General features: G+C 36.5%; 2 protein-coding genes across 11 annotated transcripts in view; both read left to right on the top strand.

Moving 5' to 3' along the window:
* Nucleotides 1-10,114, top strand: part of trim9 (tripartite motif containing 9) — a 28,274-nt gene extending 18,160 nt beyond the window's left edge. For 4 of the 10 annotated variants that reach the window (XM_065296315.2, XM_065296318.2, XM_065296320.2 and 1 more), the window contains 5 exons: nt 1,597-1,735; nt 2,086-2,124; nt 2,299-2,602; nt 8,679-8,841; nt 9,031-10,114. In XM_065296315.2, the coding sequence (XP_065152387.1) occupies nt 1,597-1,735; nt 2,086-2,124; nt 2,299-2,602; nt 8,679-8,841; nt 9,031-9,108 (723 nt within the window). In that variant the 3' untranslated portion in view covers nt 9,109-10,114. The remainder of the gene's footprint in view (nt 1-1,596; nt 1,736-2,085; nt 2,125-2,298; nt 2,603-8,678; nt 8,842-9,030) is intronic. The other 6 variants (XM_065296316.2, XM_065296317.2, XM_065296324.2 and 3 more) reach the window with 3 other exon arrangements.
* Nucleotides 10,115-12,090: 1,976 nt separating this feature from the next.
* On the top strand, nt 12,091-19,427 carry pygl (phosphorylase, glycogen, liver). The gene is made up of 20 exons (XM_065296326.2): nt 12,091-12,403; nt 13,565-13,666; nt 13,745-13,823; nt 13,965-14,068; nt 14,625-14,759; nt 14,832-14,943; nt 15,129-15,211; nt 15,295-15,432; nt 15,652-15,744; nt 15,931-16,077; nt 16,262-16,425; nt 16,582-16,696; nt 16,783-16,884; nt 17,288-17,435; nt 17,617-17,675; nt 17,761-17,902; nt 17,990-18,197; nt 18,292-18,426; nt 18,504-18,570; nt 18,657-19,427. The coding sequence occupies exons 1-20, from the start codon at nt 12,161-12,163 to the stop codon at nt 18,843-18,845; spliced, it is 2,565 nt and encodes an 854-aa protein (XP_065152398.1). The 5' UTR covers nt 12,091-12,160; the 3' UTR covers nt 18,846-19,427.
* Nucleotides 19,428-19,696: the final 269 nt, after the last annotated feature.

Raw genomic sequence — 19,696 nt, forward strand, 5'->3', positions numbered from 1 at the left:
AACTTGCCAGTTAACTTAATTAGCATTTATTAATGCTTGTTAAAGGGACACTCCACTTTTTTTAAACTCTAACTCCCCTAGAATTAAACATTTGATTTTTACTGTTTTGGAGTCCATTCAGTCGATCTCCGGGTCTGGCGGTACCACTTTTAGCATAGCTTAGCATAATCCATTGAATCTGGTTGGACCATTAGCATTGCGCTCAAAAATGAGCAAAGAGTTTCAATATTTTTAAAAAGTTGTGATTTTCTAGGCAGATATGGCTAGGAACTATACTCTCATCGTAGCGTAATAATCAAACACTTTGCTGCCATACCATGGCTGCAGCAGGCGTAGTGATATTAAGCAGTGCCCGAAAATAGTCCCCTGCTTTTGAAAGTTATCAAATGGACTATTTTCTCTAATATCATCAAGTTTTAAATGGGTGATTCTCACGAAAACTTGGTTTTTAAAAATGTCAAGCATGAAAATGTAAAAATTGCTTAAATTTACTTTTTTCCCACCAGACATTGAAAAACAAAGTCTGGAGTAAACGGGAACATTAATTTAAACACTTTTACTTATCATTTAACACTTTTTGTAACATAATTTAAAAAATTAGTCCTAAAAAATCTCATTACCGCAACAGTCAGAAAACATCAACACTGACATATTTTCAAAAAGACATGACAAACCTGAAAGAACATAATTTGGAGATTCTGCACATGCATTTAAAATCAAAGTATTATGCTTCTATTAATTAAATTAACATTTAATAAGCATCTGTTGCGGTAATGATTATCAAAATGTCGTGTAAGCATTCTGACAAGACAATATTTCAAATTAACTGTAAAAAAATGATCTAACCTGGTAGCCATCTTGAAGTAACTGGTCCATGTGCTTGGTCACTCAAAGTCAAACTTTATTAAAATTCTGTATGTGTGCTTAAACTGTTCTCAAAAAGTGTTGTGGAGGATGAGAACATCAGGCATGGACACATCATTTTCCTAATTTTTCTTCATTATTATTATACATGAATATTCAGTAAATATTTTTTCTATTTTTTCTAAAGTAGTCTAGCAAAACATCCATTTATTTTTTTTCTAAATATTTTTGTGTTAATTTGATTAAATTACAACATAACGCATGTTCAAACACAGCCGGACACATTGCGGCAATGAGAATTTCAGCAGAAAATGAGATAAAATTGACAAATTATAAATTCTTACGTTGAAATCACACATTGTTCAAGGTAGAACACAGTATTGTGTTAATTCTGATGCTTTTTAATATTACTATAATACACATTTTATAGCAAAAATCATTAGTGCCGTGGTGTTTCAATGGTTTCGTGAGAATCACCCAAATAGGAAAAATATCAAAACTCTTTATTCATTTTTGAGTGCGATGCTTATGGTCTAATCAGATTCAATGAATTGTGCTATAAAGTGGTACCGCCAGACCCAGAGATCAGCTGAATGGATTCCAAAACGGTAAAAATCAAATGTTTAACTCTAGGGGAGCTGGAAAATTAGCCTATTTTCAAAAAAAGTGTAGTGTCCCTTTTAACACTGAAAATATTATGCATGTTTACTAAATGAAGTGTGCATTCTACAGGAAGTATATGTTGGCACAGAGACGATCTGCACCGTGGACGGTCTGCACTTCCACAGCACTTACAAATCTCGTGTTAAAGCATTTAACTCCAGCGGAGTCGGCCAGTACAGCAAAACCCTTGTGATGCAGACATCGGAGAGTAAGAGATGTTATATATATTCAGAAATTTTACTTTTGAATGTTATCACTCTTTATGCACAGGGAAGCTTGAGCATGTCAGTAAAAATTATACTGCAAAACTTTTTCCAGACCTATCACAGTAAAAATCTGCTGCAGTGAGATACTTATGAGCATTGTTGCATGACTGATGCTATAATAAATAAGACTGTGAGCGCTAAATAAATCCATCTACTGCTTTCATTCCTCTCTTTCAGTACCCAATTCTGTTACTCTCTTTTTCCCCTCCTTCTCTTCATCACTGTTTTCTGTTCTCCATTTTTTCTGTCTTTTCCACCTTCTCTCTTTCTTCCCTCTATCTCTTCATTTCAGTGAGACTACCTTCATATTGTAGTCAAACTGTGGCTGCAGGTATGAATGCCTGAATGTCTGATCAATCTATTTAACCTAAAGGAGACTTTTCTTTCTGCTTGTAATGTGTTTGCTTATGAGTATAAGAGATATTGTGGATTTGTATACTTACAGTGAAGTACAGTCCGTTGAGTCTTAATAATTGTATAGTATATGTCTGCATTCTCTCTACAGTTGCCTGGTTCACCTTTGACTCTGCATCTGCCCACCCTGACATCATCTTGTCCAACGATAACCTCACGGTGACGTGCAATAGTTACGATGACCGTGTCGTCATGGGCAACACTGGGTTCTCCCGTGGTGTGCACTATTGGGAGATGACCATCGATCGCTATGACAACCACCCTGACCCTGCGTTTGGAATCGCCCGAGGCGATGTCATGAAGGACGTGATGCTGGGGAAGGATGATAAAGCATGGGCCATGTATGTGGACAACAACCGCTCTTGGTTCATGCATAACAACTCACACACCAACCGGTATGGATAGCCAGATTGTTTTTTTGCGCTTGAGGTTTTTTTCTATAAAAAGCACAAAAGCAGACATTATACATTTATCATGCAGGTCACTTTTAGGTTCACAGTTACTCGTTAAAGGGCACCTGTTATGGCCTTTTTACAAGATGTAATATAAGTCTCAGATGTGCTCAGAATGTGTCCGTGAAGTTTCAGCTCAAAATCCCCACATATAATTTATTAGCATGTCCAAAATGCCCCTATTAGGGTGGGAACAAAAACGTGCTGTTTTAATCTCTGTACCTTTAAATGCAAATGAGATACACCTCCTCACTTCCTTACAAACATTTAAAATAGATCTGAATAATACAGTCTGAGACAATAGTATCTAGTAGACAGAGTACAACTGGCTGAGGGTGGAAACTATGGTAATGCAGGACTGTGGGCGGTGCTTAATCAATGTGACCTCACATTGATAAGGGAATCAAAACGGCATGTCTAATGAGACTGCTTTGGTTTAATGGGGATTAAAAAACAAGGAGCGGGTGGATTTTTTTCATCGTGGGGTGGTTGTCAACACACATTATGTTCAAACACCTTGTAAAAGTGGATTTGCATAATAGGTGCCCTTTAAAATGCATACATTTTTTTGTTTTGGGATTTCTTTAAAGCGATACTCCAGCCAAATATCACAATTGACCTATGGCTAAGCCACGCCCCTCCACTCACTCGGACAAACAATCAACATTCGGTGATAGGCGCTCACAGGAGGCGATTGATGATTTTTGGAGACAGAAAGACTATATATCATCTCAAAATCACCAAAAGGGCCTTACCTATGCATTGGAGGGTTATATTTATAATTGTATTGTTGAGAAGGTCGATGAAAAACTTTAAAGTTAAACGCGATAAACTAAATAAAAATGTACATGTCTAAAGGGGGTCGCACACCGGACACGCAACTTAGCGCCGCGTCGAGTCACGTCTAGGACAACTCGGAGGTATTGTACACTGGAAAGTGCACATTACAGTAAATAGCTCAAGCTTAGTCAGAAAGCGTCTACTTCAAAATGCAAAATATACGTTAGCAGCCAATGGTAATCGTAAATGATTTGGGACAAATATGATGTTATTTATTGTTAAACTATGTAAGTGGCGCTCTGTGGCATGAAAGGGATTTGAGCAACTTCCTGAGTTGTAGCTGGGTGCGCGTACAGGCGCCACATGTCGGCACCAGTGTGCGTATATTCATAGAAAACAATGTGTTCGATTTTTTTTAGAACGCCGCAGCGCTGAGCTGCGCGTCCGGTGTGCGACCCCCTTAAGTTGCATACGTTTCTTTTACCATCTTTACCAAGAGTTCCTCTCTCTTAGTTTGGTGCTACAGTATTTACATGAATCATTCAGCACAACATTGCTATTACAAATAACATTTGTTATCTCGGTTATTTACAGAAACGTTAATGAAGCTAAGTGACATGATGTACAACGCAGCTAGAAGCTAACGTTAACGTTTTCTAATGTTAGGCTAACGTTACGTTAGAGATGTTGAAGATAATGTTCAAATACGTTGTTGACTTAGCTCAGAACAGATGTAGACATCCTGGTGTAGTGGTCTACCACATAACTTAATCCAGAGAAGACACTTAACGTTATCTCGGTTGAAATGTGGCTTGGGAAAGGGTAAAAAATACACAACGTTGCCCAGCCTCTCGGGATACCTAGTGTCGGAGTTGCATGTACCCCATGCACAACATTTGACCATTTTAAACTTAAAATTACAAGAAAAAAACATATAAAAACGAATGAAAACTGACCAACGGCAATGCATTTCAATAGACGTGTAAGCAGAGAATGTCTGAGTGTATTGGGTTAGCTATGTGCACTATGATTGGCTCATCGTGTTTGGGGGCGTGGCTTGGCCATAGGTCAATTATCCATGAAGTACTCACCCTCAAGCAATCCAAGATGCATATGTCCATCATCTTCAGACAAACAAATTTTTTTGTTATTTTAGTAAATGTTCTTGCTTTTCCAAGCTTATAATGGGAGCAAACATGGATTAGGGAACAACTCTGACTTTGAAGCCCAAAAAAGTGCATCCATCCTTCACAGAAGTAATCCACACGGCTCTAATGCGTTAATAAAGGACTTATAGGTTATTGTAAAAATAAATATTTTAAAACTTTATAAACTATAATAACTAGCTAGCTACTATCTTGGAGTCACTATGCAACGTACCCATGGCAACAAATGCTCACTCCTGATCCCTGTTTTCTACCATTATAAAGCTTGGAAGAGCAAGGGGATTTACTAAAATAACTCCAAATGTGTTTGTCTGAAAGATGATGGATATAAGAATCTTGGATTGCTTGAGGGTGACTAGATCATTGGGTAATTTTAGTATTTGGCTGAGACCATTTTATGGGTCTTATTGCCCTTCGTTACAAAATGGATGCTATTTAAATCTCAAATGAAGCAAGTTAATTGTCTTAATCACTTCATATCGCTTATATAATAAATAATATCCCTTGAGGGGCGGAACAGAGGCTCAGTGGGTAGCACTGTTGCCTCACAGCAAGAAGGTCCCTAGTTTGAGCATTGAATTGCCTCTCTGTGTGGAGCTTGCATGTTCTCCCATTGTCACGTTGTCAACGTGGGCTTAATCTGGCTATTCCTGTTTCCTCCCACAGTCCAAAGACAGCAGGTTAGGAAATTGGAGATGCCAAATTGTCTTTCCCCAACCTGTGTGTAGACTGACTGTGTATACTGTAGATAAACCAGTTTGCGCCATGAATATAGCCACAGATGCTAGAATAAATAAGTATTCCTTGCTGTAATAGATTTTATTCACATTGTTTGCACAATGACTCTTTAGAAACTACTTTTTAATCTATAATGAATAATTAAAAGTGTGTCTTATAGAAGACTCATGATCGTCTGTTGAAAGCATTCCTAGTGGAGATATACCACTGATCATTTATCAAAAGTCGAGTGCCGTCACTGCTCTTGAGCATAGAAAATACAACGCTCGCTACAGTTTCATAAATCACATCATAGTTACACCATCAGCAAGCAATATAACAGCTATACCCACACAGTTGCAGTAAACATGCACTTTATTTCATTCTGTTTGTCTTTGAAATACTCCTACATTCAATGTCTTCAGATGGCGTGGTGGTCTGAACGTTGTTTTCAAAGCTTCGGAGGGCATAAAAGGCCTTTTGACAGATGTTACTGAAATAGGTGTCCTGAGATATCATACCTGTCACTGCGACAGCCTTGGGCACGGTAAACAGCTATGAAGAGTCAGGCAGCAACCCACACTTTTTTAATCAGATATGCTCTCTGCATAATAATCATTGGCCTGTGCTCAGCTTTGATGGCCTAACATGACTTTCTAGGGTGGAGTTTTGGAGATAAGACGTTTGGTATAATTCATAGGCCGTTTCTCAAACGCAAGGCTGCATCCTTTGTAGGCTGCATTTGGAGGGTATACATCATAAAGACTAATTTCAGAATTATAAAGTTTACTATTATACTTAAGTTAAAAGTAAATTGTTGTAATATGCCTATGACTTACGAATGTAATGCTCAGGTAACTAAAAATAAACCAAGCTTAATGATGTATGGAGCCTAAATATGCGACCTTCGAAGGATGCAGCCTTCAGTTTAAGAAATGGCCTATGAATTACACCAAAAGTCTTATCTCCAAAACTGGCTAAGTCTAGTGCACTAGAAATTGGATGCATCATCTTTAAAGGCACACTCCACTTTTTCTGAAAATTTTCCAGCTCCCCTAGAGTTAAACATTTGATTTTTACTGTTTAGGAATCCATTCAGCCAATCTCTGTCTCTGGCGCTAACACTTTTAGCATAGCTTAGCACAATCCATTGAGTATGATTAGTCCATTAGCATAAGGTGACCAGACGTCCCCGTTTTCCGGGGACAGTCCCGTTTTTTGGTGTTCTGTCCCCGACTGAAGCTGTCCCCGGAAATGTCCCCGTTTTACAGCATGTCCAAAACAACCAGCAAATACACTGAAAAACCCGATCAACATAGCGTTTGTAGTACCAGACCGGAGCAATCATGTAATGATTATTTTCACCAGCAGAGGGGGCCGCGAGCTATATTACTTGCACACGCCACTGATTTAGCAATGAAGAATTTACTACGAGACACACGAGAAAGCGTCATTATACTCTTTGTTATCATCAATCAAGTTATCATAAGATATGAAAACAGTTAAAGTTATGGTGGCTTAAGGTACTAAATACTCATGTTAAATTAAAATAATAAACCAATGAGGTGAACTGATCACAGTATGTTACGGAGCATTTTTTTTTTTGTAGGCTAAATATGTTTACATTTTGCACTATTCCTTCTGTTCTTCACGTTTACAATGTTATGAAATCAGCTGAAGTAGTACCTTACAAGTAATTTTTGATGGGGTATGTCTCTTTTGTAAAAAAACGGGAAAAAATTGATTTTTAGGATACAGAAATTGTTCAATTAATTGAATTAGAAACACTGCAAAAAATGACTTTCTTATTAGTATTTTTCTCTTGTTTTCAGTACAAATATAAAAAATTCTTAAGTCAAGATGTATTTTCTTGATGGGCAAAATTACCTAAGAATATAAGTCTAATTTATAGACCAAAATATCAAATTTGTGCTTAAAACAAGCAAAAAAAAAAATCTACCACTACTTAAATCAAGAAAAATATTTTTTTGCATGTTTTAAGCACAAATTCACTAAAAATTTTTTTTGTCTTAAAGCTAGATTTTTCTTAGGGGATTTTGCTTATCAAGAAAATGCATGTTGATTTAAGATTTTTTAGATATTTGTACTGAAAATAAGACAAAAATACAATTAAGTAAGAAGTCATTTTTTGCAGTGAACCCACAACAATAAAAAGAAGAAAACTTTCAAAAAACATTTTGTCCCCATTTTTTAATTATAGATAACAACAAATGAGATTTTAATGATATTTTGACCATTTAACTAGGAAATGTCCCCTGTTTTCATTTTAAAAATCTGGTCACCCATCGCGCTAAAAAATAACCAAAGAGTTTCGATATTTTCTTATTTAAAACTTGATTTTTCTGTAGTTACATTGTGTACTAAGACCGAGAGAAAATAAAAAGTTGAAATTTTCTAGGCAGATATGGCTAGGAACTATACTCTCATTCTGGCGTAATAATCAAGGACTTTGCTGCTGTAACATGGCTGCAGGAGGCACAATGATATTACGCAGCAGCCGAAAATAGTCCCCTTAGTAACTTTCAATGGCAGGGGACTATTTTCGGGCAGTACGTAATATCACTACGCCTGCTGCAGCCATGTTACAGCAGCAAAGTCCTTGATTATTACAACTAATTCCTAGCCATATCTATCTAGAAAATTGCAACTTTAAATTTTCTGTCCGTCTTAGTACACGATGTAACTACTAGAAGAGTCAAGTTTTAAATAGGAAAAATATTGAAACTCTCTGGTCTTTTTGAGCGTGATGCTAATGGTCTAATCAGACTCAATGGATTAGATCAGATGAATGGATTCCAAAAAGGTAAAAATCATCATTCAAAAAAGTGGAGTGTGCCTTTAAGCAAGGCACATACAAATAGATGACAGAGTCAGCACTACATTACTGCCATCTGCTGCTGGTTAATGATATTCACAATGTAGTGAGGAGAGGTGAAGAGTAACAGATCTGCAGGTTGAATGTCTCCATAAAATCAAAATTAAACGTTTTCTGGCTTTAAGTATGAATATGTTAATCTTAGGGATACCTTTAAACTTGTGAACCAAAACACTGACAGTTATAGGCATTCAAAACTTACAATCTTTCACTTCAGCCACTACAGATCAGTGATTTTTATGACACATACTGCACTTCAGCTTCTTATCAGATTCCAGGCTGTGAGGTAAACTAAACGCTATTGGCTATTTTAAAAGGAGGAGGAGCCACTCAATATGTCCTGCCATAACTTCTTGTTTCAGTGGAAATATTCAGTATGACATAAATGCATAGAAGTGTTACAGATTATTGAATAAGTGCATCATATTTCAACTCTATGATTCTCTTCTTCGTTTTTCAGTACGGATGGTGGAATAGGCAAAGGAGCGACTGTGGGTGTGTTGCTGGATTTCTCTCGTGGGATTTTGTTGTTTTTGATTAATGATGAGCAACAAGGACCCGTTGCCTTTAACACACTGGAGGGCATGTACTACCCAGCCATAAGCCTCAACCGCAACGTTCAGGTAACTGGTTCTTTACTTAAAAGGGCTTTTCTGTTACAATGGTCTAGTAATGAAAGTCCCACCTTATTGTGGTAAAACTGCCGATCGTCAGTCAATAAAAATGTAAGTTTGTCTGGGGGAGGAGCTTTAAATGTTGTAAAGTGTGGATTATTTCCTTAAAGGGATTTATGTGTGTGTTTCTTTTAATAGGTGACTCTTCATTCTGGGCTGCCTATTCCAGATTTTTATACACCGGGAGAGTCTGATCCTGCAGGATCAGTTTGCTAAAGAGTGCAAACACAAAGCTGATACACATTTATATAAGAACACACACACACACGCACAGACAGGCACACACACACAGATACAGTGAGTGCTTGGTGGGGGAATCGCTGCTGACAGTCATTAATAGGTCTGAGAATTGTGAAATGTAACTGGACCTGGTATATATGTGAGGTTCAGGATTAACCAAACCCTAAATTAAGCTTAACTCTGATCCTGATGTGTGTGAGGTAAATTAATATTAAAATTCTTTCATGTTTTTGTTACTCTTTTCTAGATATTATTATTATTATTATTATTATTGATGATGTTGTTGTTGTTGTTTTTATGAAAAAGGTGCTCATGGATGTGAACTCTGAGCTTACTGGATCTTAACAGATTTGTCTGTTGTTTTATGAGAAAATCTTCTGTGTGAAGTTAAGCTAAGAAATAAGTTACTGGTGTGCTAAACCTTAATTTTTACATTACACAGAATTTTATTGCAAGGTGTCATGGTGGTGTCTTGAACCAATAGAAGTGCGGACAGAATCTATATTTGAGTTTGTCTAATGCTGCAAATGCGTACTCCTAAAACCCTTTGAATCTAAATTCAAGCCCTATCTCAAAACTTCTCCAAACACAAATCCTACCTGTGCCAAATCATGGTTCAAACCGGTTGAAACACGTACCAAAACCCAACCCTTATCAGACTCATACGCCTTATGGATAGTTCACCTACACACTGATCTAAACCTGCATGAGTTTCTTTATTCTGTTAAACACAAAAAAAGATATTTTGATAAATGATGGTAAGCACACAGTTAGTTAACGTTACTCACTGACTTTCAAAGTATTTGTTTTTCATTTTTGGATGAACTATCCCTTTAAAACTGCAAACTGTAACTTTTGACTCTCTATCGCCATCTCTGTTTGAAACAGAGTTACTTTACTTATCTTAAAGAGCACCTATGTAATTGCTAAAAACAATGTTATTTTGTGTATTTGGTATAATGCAATGTGTTTGCGTGGTTTATGGTTTAAAAAACATTTTTTAAATTTATTTAAATTTAAATTTTCCACATACCGTACATTTTTGTAGCTCCAGATTTCATTCTTTTCCTGAAACACACGCATTTGAAAAGCTCTGTGTCCCTGATTGGCCAGCTAATCTGTACATTGTAATTGGCCTGAATACCTCTGACGTCAATGGGACGCTCTTTACGATGTTCGAAAGATTCGTGCACAATGCAATCCTAACAGGAGTTAACCTACAGGCTATGAGTCCAAACGGGAGGAATGATGATAATGTCGGTCTTGTCTACATCACCAATCCCAGGAAGTAAACTGTTGCCTACAATCCGTGTGTTTGTTGTAGTCCAAGAAAAGAGATTTACATTGGAGACGATTACTCGCGTCATTGTTTACTTTGGGGTTTGTACCTTTTGCATATTGTTAACACACACTTACACATCAAAGAAAATGTAAGATCGTGAATCGGACCATTGGTGTTCCTTAATAAAGTTATGGATTGCAATTTGAGATCCCACTGATACTGTCTGCATACTACATTGGAGGAACAACACAGATACAAAATGGGCCATATGGGACATTGCCAGCATGAACTGAATTTGTTGTTTGTTGAACAGATTGAGGACACAATTTCGGCCATAATCACACACAGCCATTTCCTTGTCTTTGGATAGCATATTATGCAGAGATGAGAATGAATAAACTTTTGTTGTTCACTTTGTATTATATATTTCATTTGCTGTCTCAAAGCTAAACGCAAATGCTAAATAAATAACTGGTGCTGCTTACTATCAATGTCAGAAAATGTTGCAATATGAAACAGCATAGCTGCAAATCCAAAAGAAAGAACTTTATATGATACAGAATACAGCGTAGCTGCTTGAAGCATTGGCTATTAGTTTACATAAAGGATGTACTTTTGCATTAACAGATATTTAAAATGATCCCACTGGTGGGGTTAAAATAAGGGGCAGGTGCTGTACTCTAGTATATGTTTGTTGGTCAACAGTAGTTAAATGCTCAACAAACATCTGAATGTTTGGGATAAATTTCACCCATTTGTAAATCAATTGTATTTTTTCATAAATTATTCCCAATATAAGAAATAAAATGTATTATTATTGTTATTATTATGTGTCTGAATTGTTGTTATCTGTAAAGTTCTATCTCAATAAACTGGATTAGGTAAAACATACAATTGTCTGTTGTTCACGTGACAAAAACATTACCCTGCAAAAACTTTTCTATTTACCTATATGTGGCATTATTAACCATCTGCTGTTTACCATTACAACATGTTATTTAATACATTTTCCAATACAAGTCTACAAGTTGCTGAAAAGTATTTTACTGACTGTCAAACACTGCAAAAAATGACTTTCTTACTAGGTATTTTTGTCTTGTTTTCAGTAGAAATATCTAAAAATTCTTGATGAGCAAAACGACCTAAGTTAATAAGTATAGTTTTAAGACAAATAATATACAATTAAAGTGAAATTGTCCTTAAAACAAGCTAAATTATCTGCCAATGGGGTGAGAAAAAAAAATTGTGAAATAAGATTTCTTTTTTCTTAAACACTTAATTCAAGTAAAATTTTCTCACCCCATTGGCAGATATTTTTGCTTTGTTTTAAGCACAAATACTTAAATTGTATATTTTTTGTCTAAAAACTAGTATTATTTTCTTAGGTCATTTTGCTCATCAAGAAAATACATCTTGATTTAAGAATTTTTAGATATTTCTACTGAAAACAAGACAAAAATACTAAGTAAGAAAGTCATTTTTTGCAGTGTATAAAATCCCACCAACAGGACCCAACACATTAAAGACCCACAAAGTCATTTAAACCAATATAATTATACCATTTAAACTGTTAGAATGTAGAAAAACGTTTTTATTTTATTTTTCTGACTTGGCCAATGGTTAAAAGTCACGGTCAAAAAGTCCAAAAGAAGAGAGAGATAGAGAATTCTGCCCCTCCCTCGGTTTCTCCTATAAAGCGCTTGGTGTCGTTGCACCGCTCGCTGGTTTTAAAGGGTGATTATCAATATGTCGAAGCCTCTGACGGACCAGGAGAAACGCAAACAGATCAGCATCAGAGGAATTGTCGGCGTGGAAAATGTGGCGGAGTTGAAAAAAGGCTTTAACCGACACCTGCACTTCACCCTCGTGAAGGATAGAAACGTCGCCACACCACGCGATTATTATTTCGCGCTCGCGCACACAGTGCGTGATCACCTAGTCGGACGCTGGATCCGGACACAACAATTTTATTATGAGGCCGACCCGAAGGTGAGTCCGAAACAAACGTTACAGGACTGGCAACAAAATAAAACTTCCTAATATATTCAAAAGGGCTGCGACTGTCAACACAGAGTTTTACATGACGCAGGTCTCTGAAGCCCTACTACGCAGATTCACGAGGACTCGAGTTGAATGATCGTTTTGTTGTTGTTTGACATTTCTGAATTGGCAACAATTTAGAGAATTTATATTTTTATTAGGCGTGTTTAAATAGTATAGTTGTGAAATATAGACGCAATAAATAGTATCGAATAAATAAACTGTCAACAACAGATTTGGGTTAAATAACAGTGATCCACAACTCATTGATTCACAGCCATTATACAAATTAAACCTCCCCGTATATAAAAAATCCTTGTTGCACATTTTTTTTTTAATTAATAATTTTAATAATTAACTGAAATTTGCTATTTATTTCAACTTTCTTGACTAGTAGGTCGCTATAAATTATAAAAATAAAGTTGAATTAGCTTGAAAAGCTAAGACTTTATTTAACAATTTATAGCATCTCCTCAGTAGTCAAGAAAGTTTAAATTAATGATAATTTCAAACGGATTAAATTGAAAAAAGAAAAAAAATCAGGGATGGTTTCGACTAGCCCTAGACTAAAATAAATGTAAGAGCTGTCCAAACTGAAAACAACTTGCACTGACTGACATATCTTAAAACACATCAGTGCCCTTTATTTTGCCTCAAAATGCACACCAGTAATGTTTTTAGTAAGGCATGTTTATTAAAACTAGTTATATTTCATAATTAAACTAAGGCCTATTCCTGGTTTAAGCTTATCCATGTCTGGGAAATCACCCCTTTGTGCAACAAGGAATTTAAAAAATAAAATTATATTTTATTTGTTTGTTTATTTATTTATTACTTTTTTATTCGTTGTTGCACATGGTTTCCCAATCCCAGCATGTATATATTTATTTATTTATCCAGATCCTAATCACCAATGCATATGAATAAAAATGAAAATTCAGTTTCTTTATAGAGGATGAGTGTTGTTACCTTTTTTAATGTTGTATGCTGTATATCCCTGTGCAATTTTGCTTTGTTGCAACACAGCTTTACACTAAATACAAACATTATTAGTGCAGGTAGTAGACACATAAGGAAAAACAGAAACTTGTGAAATGTGTTTTTTTTTAGCGTGTATATTACTTGTCCCTGGAATTCTACATGGGTAGAGCGCTCCAGAACACCATGGTTAACCTGGGGCTGCAGAATGCCTGTGATGAGGCTGTTTATCAGGTGAGAGAAGACACCAAATTTATCCATCTGTCTATACATTTATACATCGACTGATACATTTTTTTTTTTTTTGCATAGTTGGGGTTGGATATGGAGGATTTAGAGGATATGGAAGAGGATGCTGGTTTGGGAAATGGAGGGCTGGGAAGACTAGCAGGTCTCTTTGCACACTCACATGTACACATACTCTGCATCAACCAGAGAAATACCTCCAGACAAGTAAAATACTCTGGACCAGAATTGTTTTTTATAACTCAGTGGTATTAACTGTGAATGTGTTTGTATCACTGATCCACAGCTTGTTTTCTGGACTCTATGGCGACTCTGGGTCTGGCTGCTTATGGATATGGGATCCGTTATGAGTATGGAATCTTTAACCAGAAAATCAAAGATGGCTGGCAGGTGAATTTAATGCATGATCTATAGTAATTGTTCTCTTATTGTCCCAACACTTAGGATCAACCAAATACTGTACATCTGGATGTGAAGAAAACGCATGCACAAAACTTTTTTTATAATTAAAATGAGGGGTGAAAAACATAAAAACATAAAATGTCTTTCAGATTCAGATTTTCTATTCACTTTGCATTGCACAGTATAGTTCAAAATATATTCAGACAGGTTGCAGCACTTTATAGGTCAGTATTTGGTTAAAAATCAATGCATGTAGGCCAGGAGTCCATTGCATTTGTGGTCACTGGCCTAGTGCATATTTGGCATGTGAGCTTGTTGTAGAGCTGATAATATTGGACCAATGGGAATGTTGTTGATAAAAGACTGCAGCATAATTTGCTTGCAAATAGAGATCAAAGATAATGCAAGTGTGTTTGTGCAGTGAAATACAGTACACACACATGCATAGACTTTAGCCTATCCTAGGTCAATAGAGCTGACACTGACTATAACATGTACATGTCCTGATATTCTCTTGTAATTGGTTAAATGCCCTTTATTTTAGGTTGAGGAGGCAGATGATTGGTTGAGGTATGGTAACCCATGGGAAAAGGCCCGTCCTGAGTTCATGCTGCCGGTGCATTTCTACGGCCGTGTGGAGGAAAAAGAGGGAGCAGAGCCTAAATGGGTTGACACACAGGTAGCCATATACACAATAATACAGACACACAAACACACGTGGTCAAATTTGTGATGCATGGCTGTGTTGTAGGTGATTCTGGCAATGCCATACGACACGCCTATTCCTGGCTACATGAACAACACTGTGAACACCATGCGTCTGTGGTCTGCACGAGCACCCAATGACTTCAACCTGCGAGACTGTGAGTCATTCACAGTGGCTTATCAATCCAGTGCCATTTGCTTTTTACATCTGTGTATTGTAGGATTAAAAGTAATTAGCAAGTTCTTCTTCTATTAAATCACTATAAAGTCAAAGAATAGTTTATGAGTGTTACTGGAGTTTATATGTGAATTTTGAATAATGATGCATTTCCCTTTCTCACAGTTAATGTAGGTGATTATATTCAGGCAGTTCTGGACCGAAACTTGGCTGAGAACATTTCCCGTGTCCTCTATCCCAATGACAATGTATGTTTTTTATGTCTGTTTAAATTTATGCTGAAATTTTTTCTTTTGTAGTTTTATGACTCTGGTATTTCTGGGTTCTGTAGTTTTTTGAAGGCAAGGAGCTGCGTCTGAAGCAGGAATATTTTGCAGTGGCAGCGACTTTACAGGATGTGATCCGACGCTTTAAGACTTCAAAGAGGAGCAGCTCTACACCGCTGTCATTTGACAGCTTTCCTGATAAGGTCTACTCTTTACTGCATACTAAATACTAGCACTGCGCACTAAACATTGCAGAATTGCTGTTCCACAATGTATTTTGGTCACTTCAGAGCGAAATATAAATGTGAAAGGCACTTTTCATTCACACTAGTCAATACAATAGTGCTCTTCATTACAGAATAAACTTTAAGGAGGGAATGTATATGAATCAATATGTGTGCGATTGTATGTGTGTGTGTCAGGTTGCCATTCAGCTGAATGATACTCATCCTGCTATGGCCATTCCTGAGCTCATGAGGATTTTTGTGGACATTGAGAAGCTGGACTGGGACACTGTAAGATTTATGAATTATGTTATAGTATCACTAAACGCGTGCATTTCTATTAGCACAATAAAAAGAATACAAAAGACATAATGATGCACTTGTTGTAAGTTGAAATTGTCTGATATTTATTTAATGTTCAGTACGCTCAGTAAAAGTATTTAAAGTAATGAAAACGTTTTCTGTGTATGTGTTTAGGCCTGGGATATTACTAGGCGAACGTTCGCATACACCAACCACACAGTTCTTCCTGAAGCTCTGGAGCGCTGGCCAGTTGAACTCATGGAGACACTTTTACCCCGACACCTGCAGATCATATACAAGATCAACCAAATACATCTGGATGTGAGGAAAAAGCACATGTTTAACATTTTCATAATAAAAAAAAAATCGAAAAAATCTCTTAAGTTAGATTATCCATTCAGTTTGTATACACTCACAAATGCTTATGATCTCATATAATGTATAGCACACACCACATTAACATGCATGTGTGTGTGTGTGTGTGTGTGTGTCTGTGTGTTTGTAGCATATAGCATCTCTGTTTCCAGATGATCTGGCTCGGATCTCCAGGATGTCTTTGATTGAGGAAGGAGGGGGGAAGAGGGTAAACATGGCTCATCTCTGCATTGTGGGGTCACACAAAGTCAATGGAGTCGCAGAGATTCACTCCGAAATCATCAAAAAAGATGTGTAGGCTACACCTCTCTCTGTAAATTTGTGTTGCATTTTCATTTTAGTAGAACAAAATATAATTTGTTCAAAACGATGTACAGAATTTATGAAAACAAAAATTTAAAAAAAAATAATGCAAAAGGAGTGATCTTAAAATTGCATTTAATCGTTTAGATTCCGAGACTTTTGTGAGCTGGAACCAGAGAAGTTTCAGAATAAAACAAACGGGATCACACCACGACGCTGGCTGCTCCTCTGCAACCCTGGACTCGCTGATCTGATCGCAGAGGTCAGGCACAGTCAAATTTAATCTCTTTTCATAACACATCCATAGTTTCATTTTATGTTTTATTTGTGTGTGTCGTGTGTTTGTAGGCTATCGGTGAAGAATTTGTGAAGGATCTGAATCTACTGCAGAACTTGAATAATTTAGTTGATGATGATACTTTCATCAGAGATGTTTCCAAAGTCAAACAGGTTTGAAAACACACCATCAATTTCATCATATAAATGTTCACTGCTGGGTTTCCTGTGGTCATACTGATTGCATTGGAAGATTGCAATGTTTGAGTTCCAGTACATTAGGTTTGAAATCAAAATATCATAACTTATAATAAAACACATTTACTCTGGGGGGTGCAAGTTCTGTCATTTTTTTATGTCTTATAATTTTTTTAGGAGGTTTTTAAAAAAACATTTAAAGGGATAGTTCACAAAAAAAATGAAAATTCACTCATTTACTTTTTAAATTTTATTGTTTTGCTGAATACAAATGAAGATATTCCAAAGAATGTTTGTAACCAATCAGATCTGGTGCCCCAGATATTTTTGGTTAACATTTTTCACAATATCTTCTAGACATTTGTTTGTGTTTGGACAGGATAACAAGCTGAAGTTTGCACAGTACTTGGAGAAGGTGTACAAAGTGGACATAAATCCTTCATCCCTGTTTGACGTCCATGTGAAAAGAATCCATGAATATAAACGACAGCTGCTCAACTGCCTCCACATCATCACTATGTACAACCGTACGTACACCAAAACGAAAATATACTGAAATGCAAACACTTATTTTTTTTTATGTATTCGATCCCGTGGCATGTATACTGTATGATAATAAACTGCATAGTTTAAATCGCTGTGGTAAAGCATCTGCAAAATGCATAAATGCAAAGGTTGTAAACAACATAATTCCTTTTTTACACACAGGGATCAAAAGAAACCCCAACAAATCGTTCGTACCACGGACTGTGATCATTGGTGGCAAGGTAAAACAAAACAATATTCTGAACACATAAACGGCTCTTTTTTTACTTTACAGTATGTGTGTTTACTGTATATGTGTGCATGCAGGCTGCTCCCGGATATCACATGGCAAAGATGATCATTAAGTTGATCACCTCTGTCGCTGATGTCGTCAATAACGATCCTGTTATTGGCCGTAAACTAAAAGTCATTTACCTGGAGAACTACAGGGTATCACTAGCAGAAAAAGGTTAAACAAAATAACATTTTCATAAACTCTCACAAATGTTTGTGGCTAAAAGTCTTACATTTCTGGGTATTTATTTTTGGTGTGCAGTCATCCCAGCTACCGACCTTTCCGAGCAGATTTCGACTGCGGGTACGGAAGCATCCGGAACAGGAAATATGAAGTTCATGTTGAATGGGGCCTTGACCATTGGTACTATGGATGGTGCCAATGTCGAGATGGCAGAAGAAGCTGGAGAGGAAAACCTCTTTATATTTGGCATGAGGGTGGAGGATGTAGCCGAGATGGATAGAGAAGGGTAATGAGAGACTGAATAAATGCATGTAGTGATATTTTACTATGCACTTACTTTGTACTTGTGTGAAAAAATAAACTGTATATTTTTTGCATAGCTATGACGCCTTGAAATATTATCAGAGTCTTCCAGAGCTGAAACAGGCCATGGATCAGATTAAAAGTGGCTTTTACTCACCACAACATCCCGAGATGTTCAGTGACCTTATCAACATGCTGTTCCATCATGATCGGTAATATGCGCATACTGTATGCACACATTTCTCTCTTAAATTTTTACAGACTCTTATCTTCTGAAAAATTTCTTCAGGTTTAAGGTTTTCGCAGACTATGAGTCTTATGTCAAATGTCAAGAGAGAGTCAGCGCTCTGTATAAGGTAAACATGCATGTAGCAAAATTACTTTTGGAACTATTACTTTTAATGTGGGAGTATTATAAGACATCTCTTACTTTTCCGGTCAGGATCAGAAAGAATGGACTCGGATGGTAATTAGGAACATTGCAGCATCTGGAAAGTTCTCCAGTGACCGCACCATTAAAGAGTACGCCACTGAGATCTGGGGGGTGGAGCCTACAGACCTGAAGATTCCTCCTCCCAGTGAACCACGTGAAGCTCTGGAGGAAACGGCCCGTGCCCTACGCAAGATCTAAACGCATATCAGTTGTATTGAAGGATCATGAGATCTTGTTACAGCAGTTACCTAGCATGGAGACCCTGTTTTGTTTTCTTCTGTAAACGTTCACATTCTTGCTTGACTAAGTAATGCATTAAACAAAAAAATGACAATAATCTACAAATAAATGCTTAATTTAACTTGAAAGTCAGTTGTTTCTGTATTGTTTGTATATTGATAATTATAAAGTAGTAAAAAATAAAAATGAGATAAAATTAAAATAGATGGGAGGCAAAGAACTAAGTAATACATGATACAATTGTAGGCTACCCAATTTGCATGAACGTGAAAATAAAATGTTTTATCTGTTATAAAAGGCATATTAATCATTTCAAGCAGTTACTTAAAATGTCAATAGAGAAAAGATGTACTGAAATTTTGAGTAATTGTTTAATGGTCTCTGACGTGTTGGCTTTTACTGGCTAAAATATACTCCATATAAGAATTTTGTAATGGTTTTAAGGGTGTTTGTAATGGAGCGCATTATAAATTGGCATTGTATTTATTAGTGTATTCAACAGTGGGCTGAAATAAAATAACATATTTACTCATAAAACAACATGTCTTGGAAACATTTTTGACTTAAAGTAGCGCATGACATCAAATTACCGCGAGCTTTGTGCTTTTGATTTGCTCTCGCGGTACTTTGGTGTCATCATACGCAGTTCGGTCTGCGCAGCAACGACTGGTAATACTGCACTCTCAATACTTGTCATTGGTCAGAATTTTTTATAGGACAGTTGTTTTCCAGAGAATATTTGGAAAAACTTTCCTACTTCCCTTTTGATTTTGTATATCTAAAAAAACTTCGGCAAATGCATCTGAAAG

Source organism: Paramisgurnus dabryanus, chromosome 20 (assembly GCF_030506205.2).
Source record: "Paramisgurnus dabryanus chromosome 20, PD_genome_1.1, whole genome shotgun sequence".
NCBI lineage: Eukaryota > Metazoa > Chordata > Actinopteri > Cypriniformes > Cobitidae > Paramisgurnus > Paramisgurnus dabryanus.

Excerpts from the sequence above, each read along its gene's own strand:
- pygl (XM_065296326.2), top strand. The coding sequence starts at position 12,161 with ATGTCGAAGCCTCTGACGGACCAGGAGAAACGCAAACAGATCAGCATC. Across the intron at positions 17,903-17,989 it reads GGTATCACTAGCAGAAAAAG|TCATCCCAGCTACCGACCTT; the intron begins GTTAAACAAAAT and ends TTTGGTGTGCAG. Across the intron at positions 18,571-18,656 it reads GAGTCAGCGCTCTGTATAAG|GATCAGAAAGAATGGACTCG; the intron begins GTAAACATGCAT and ends TTTTCCGGTCAG.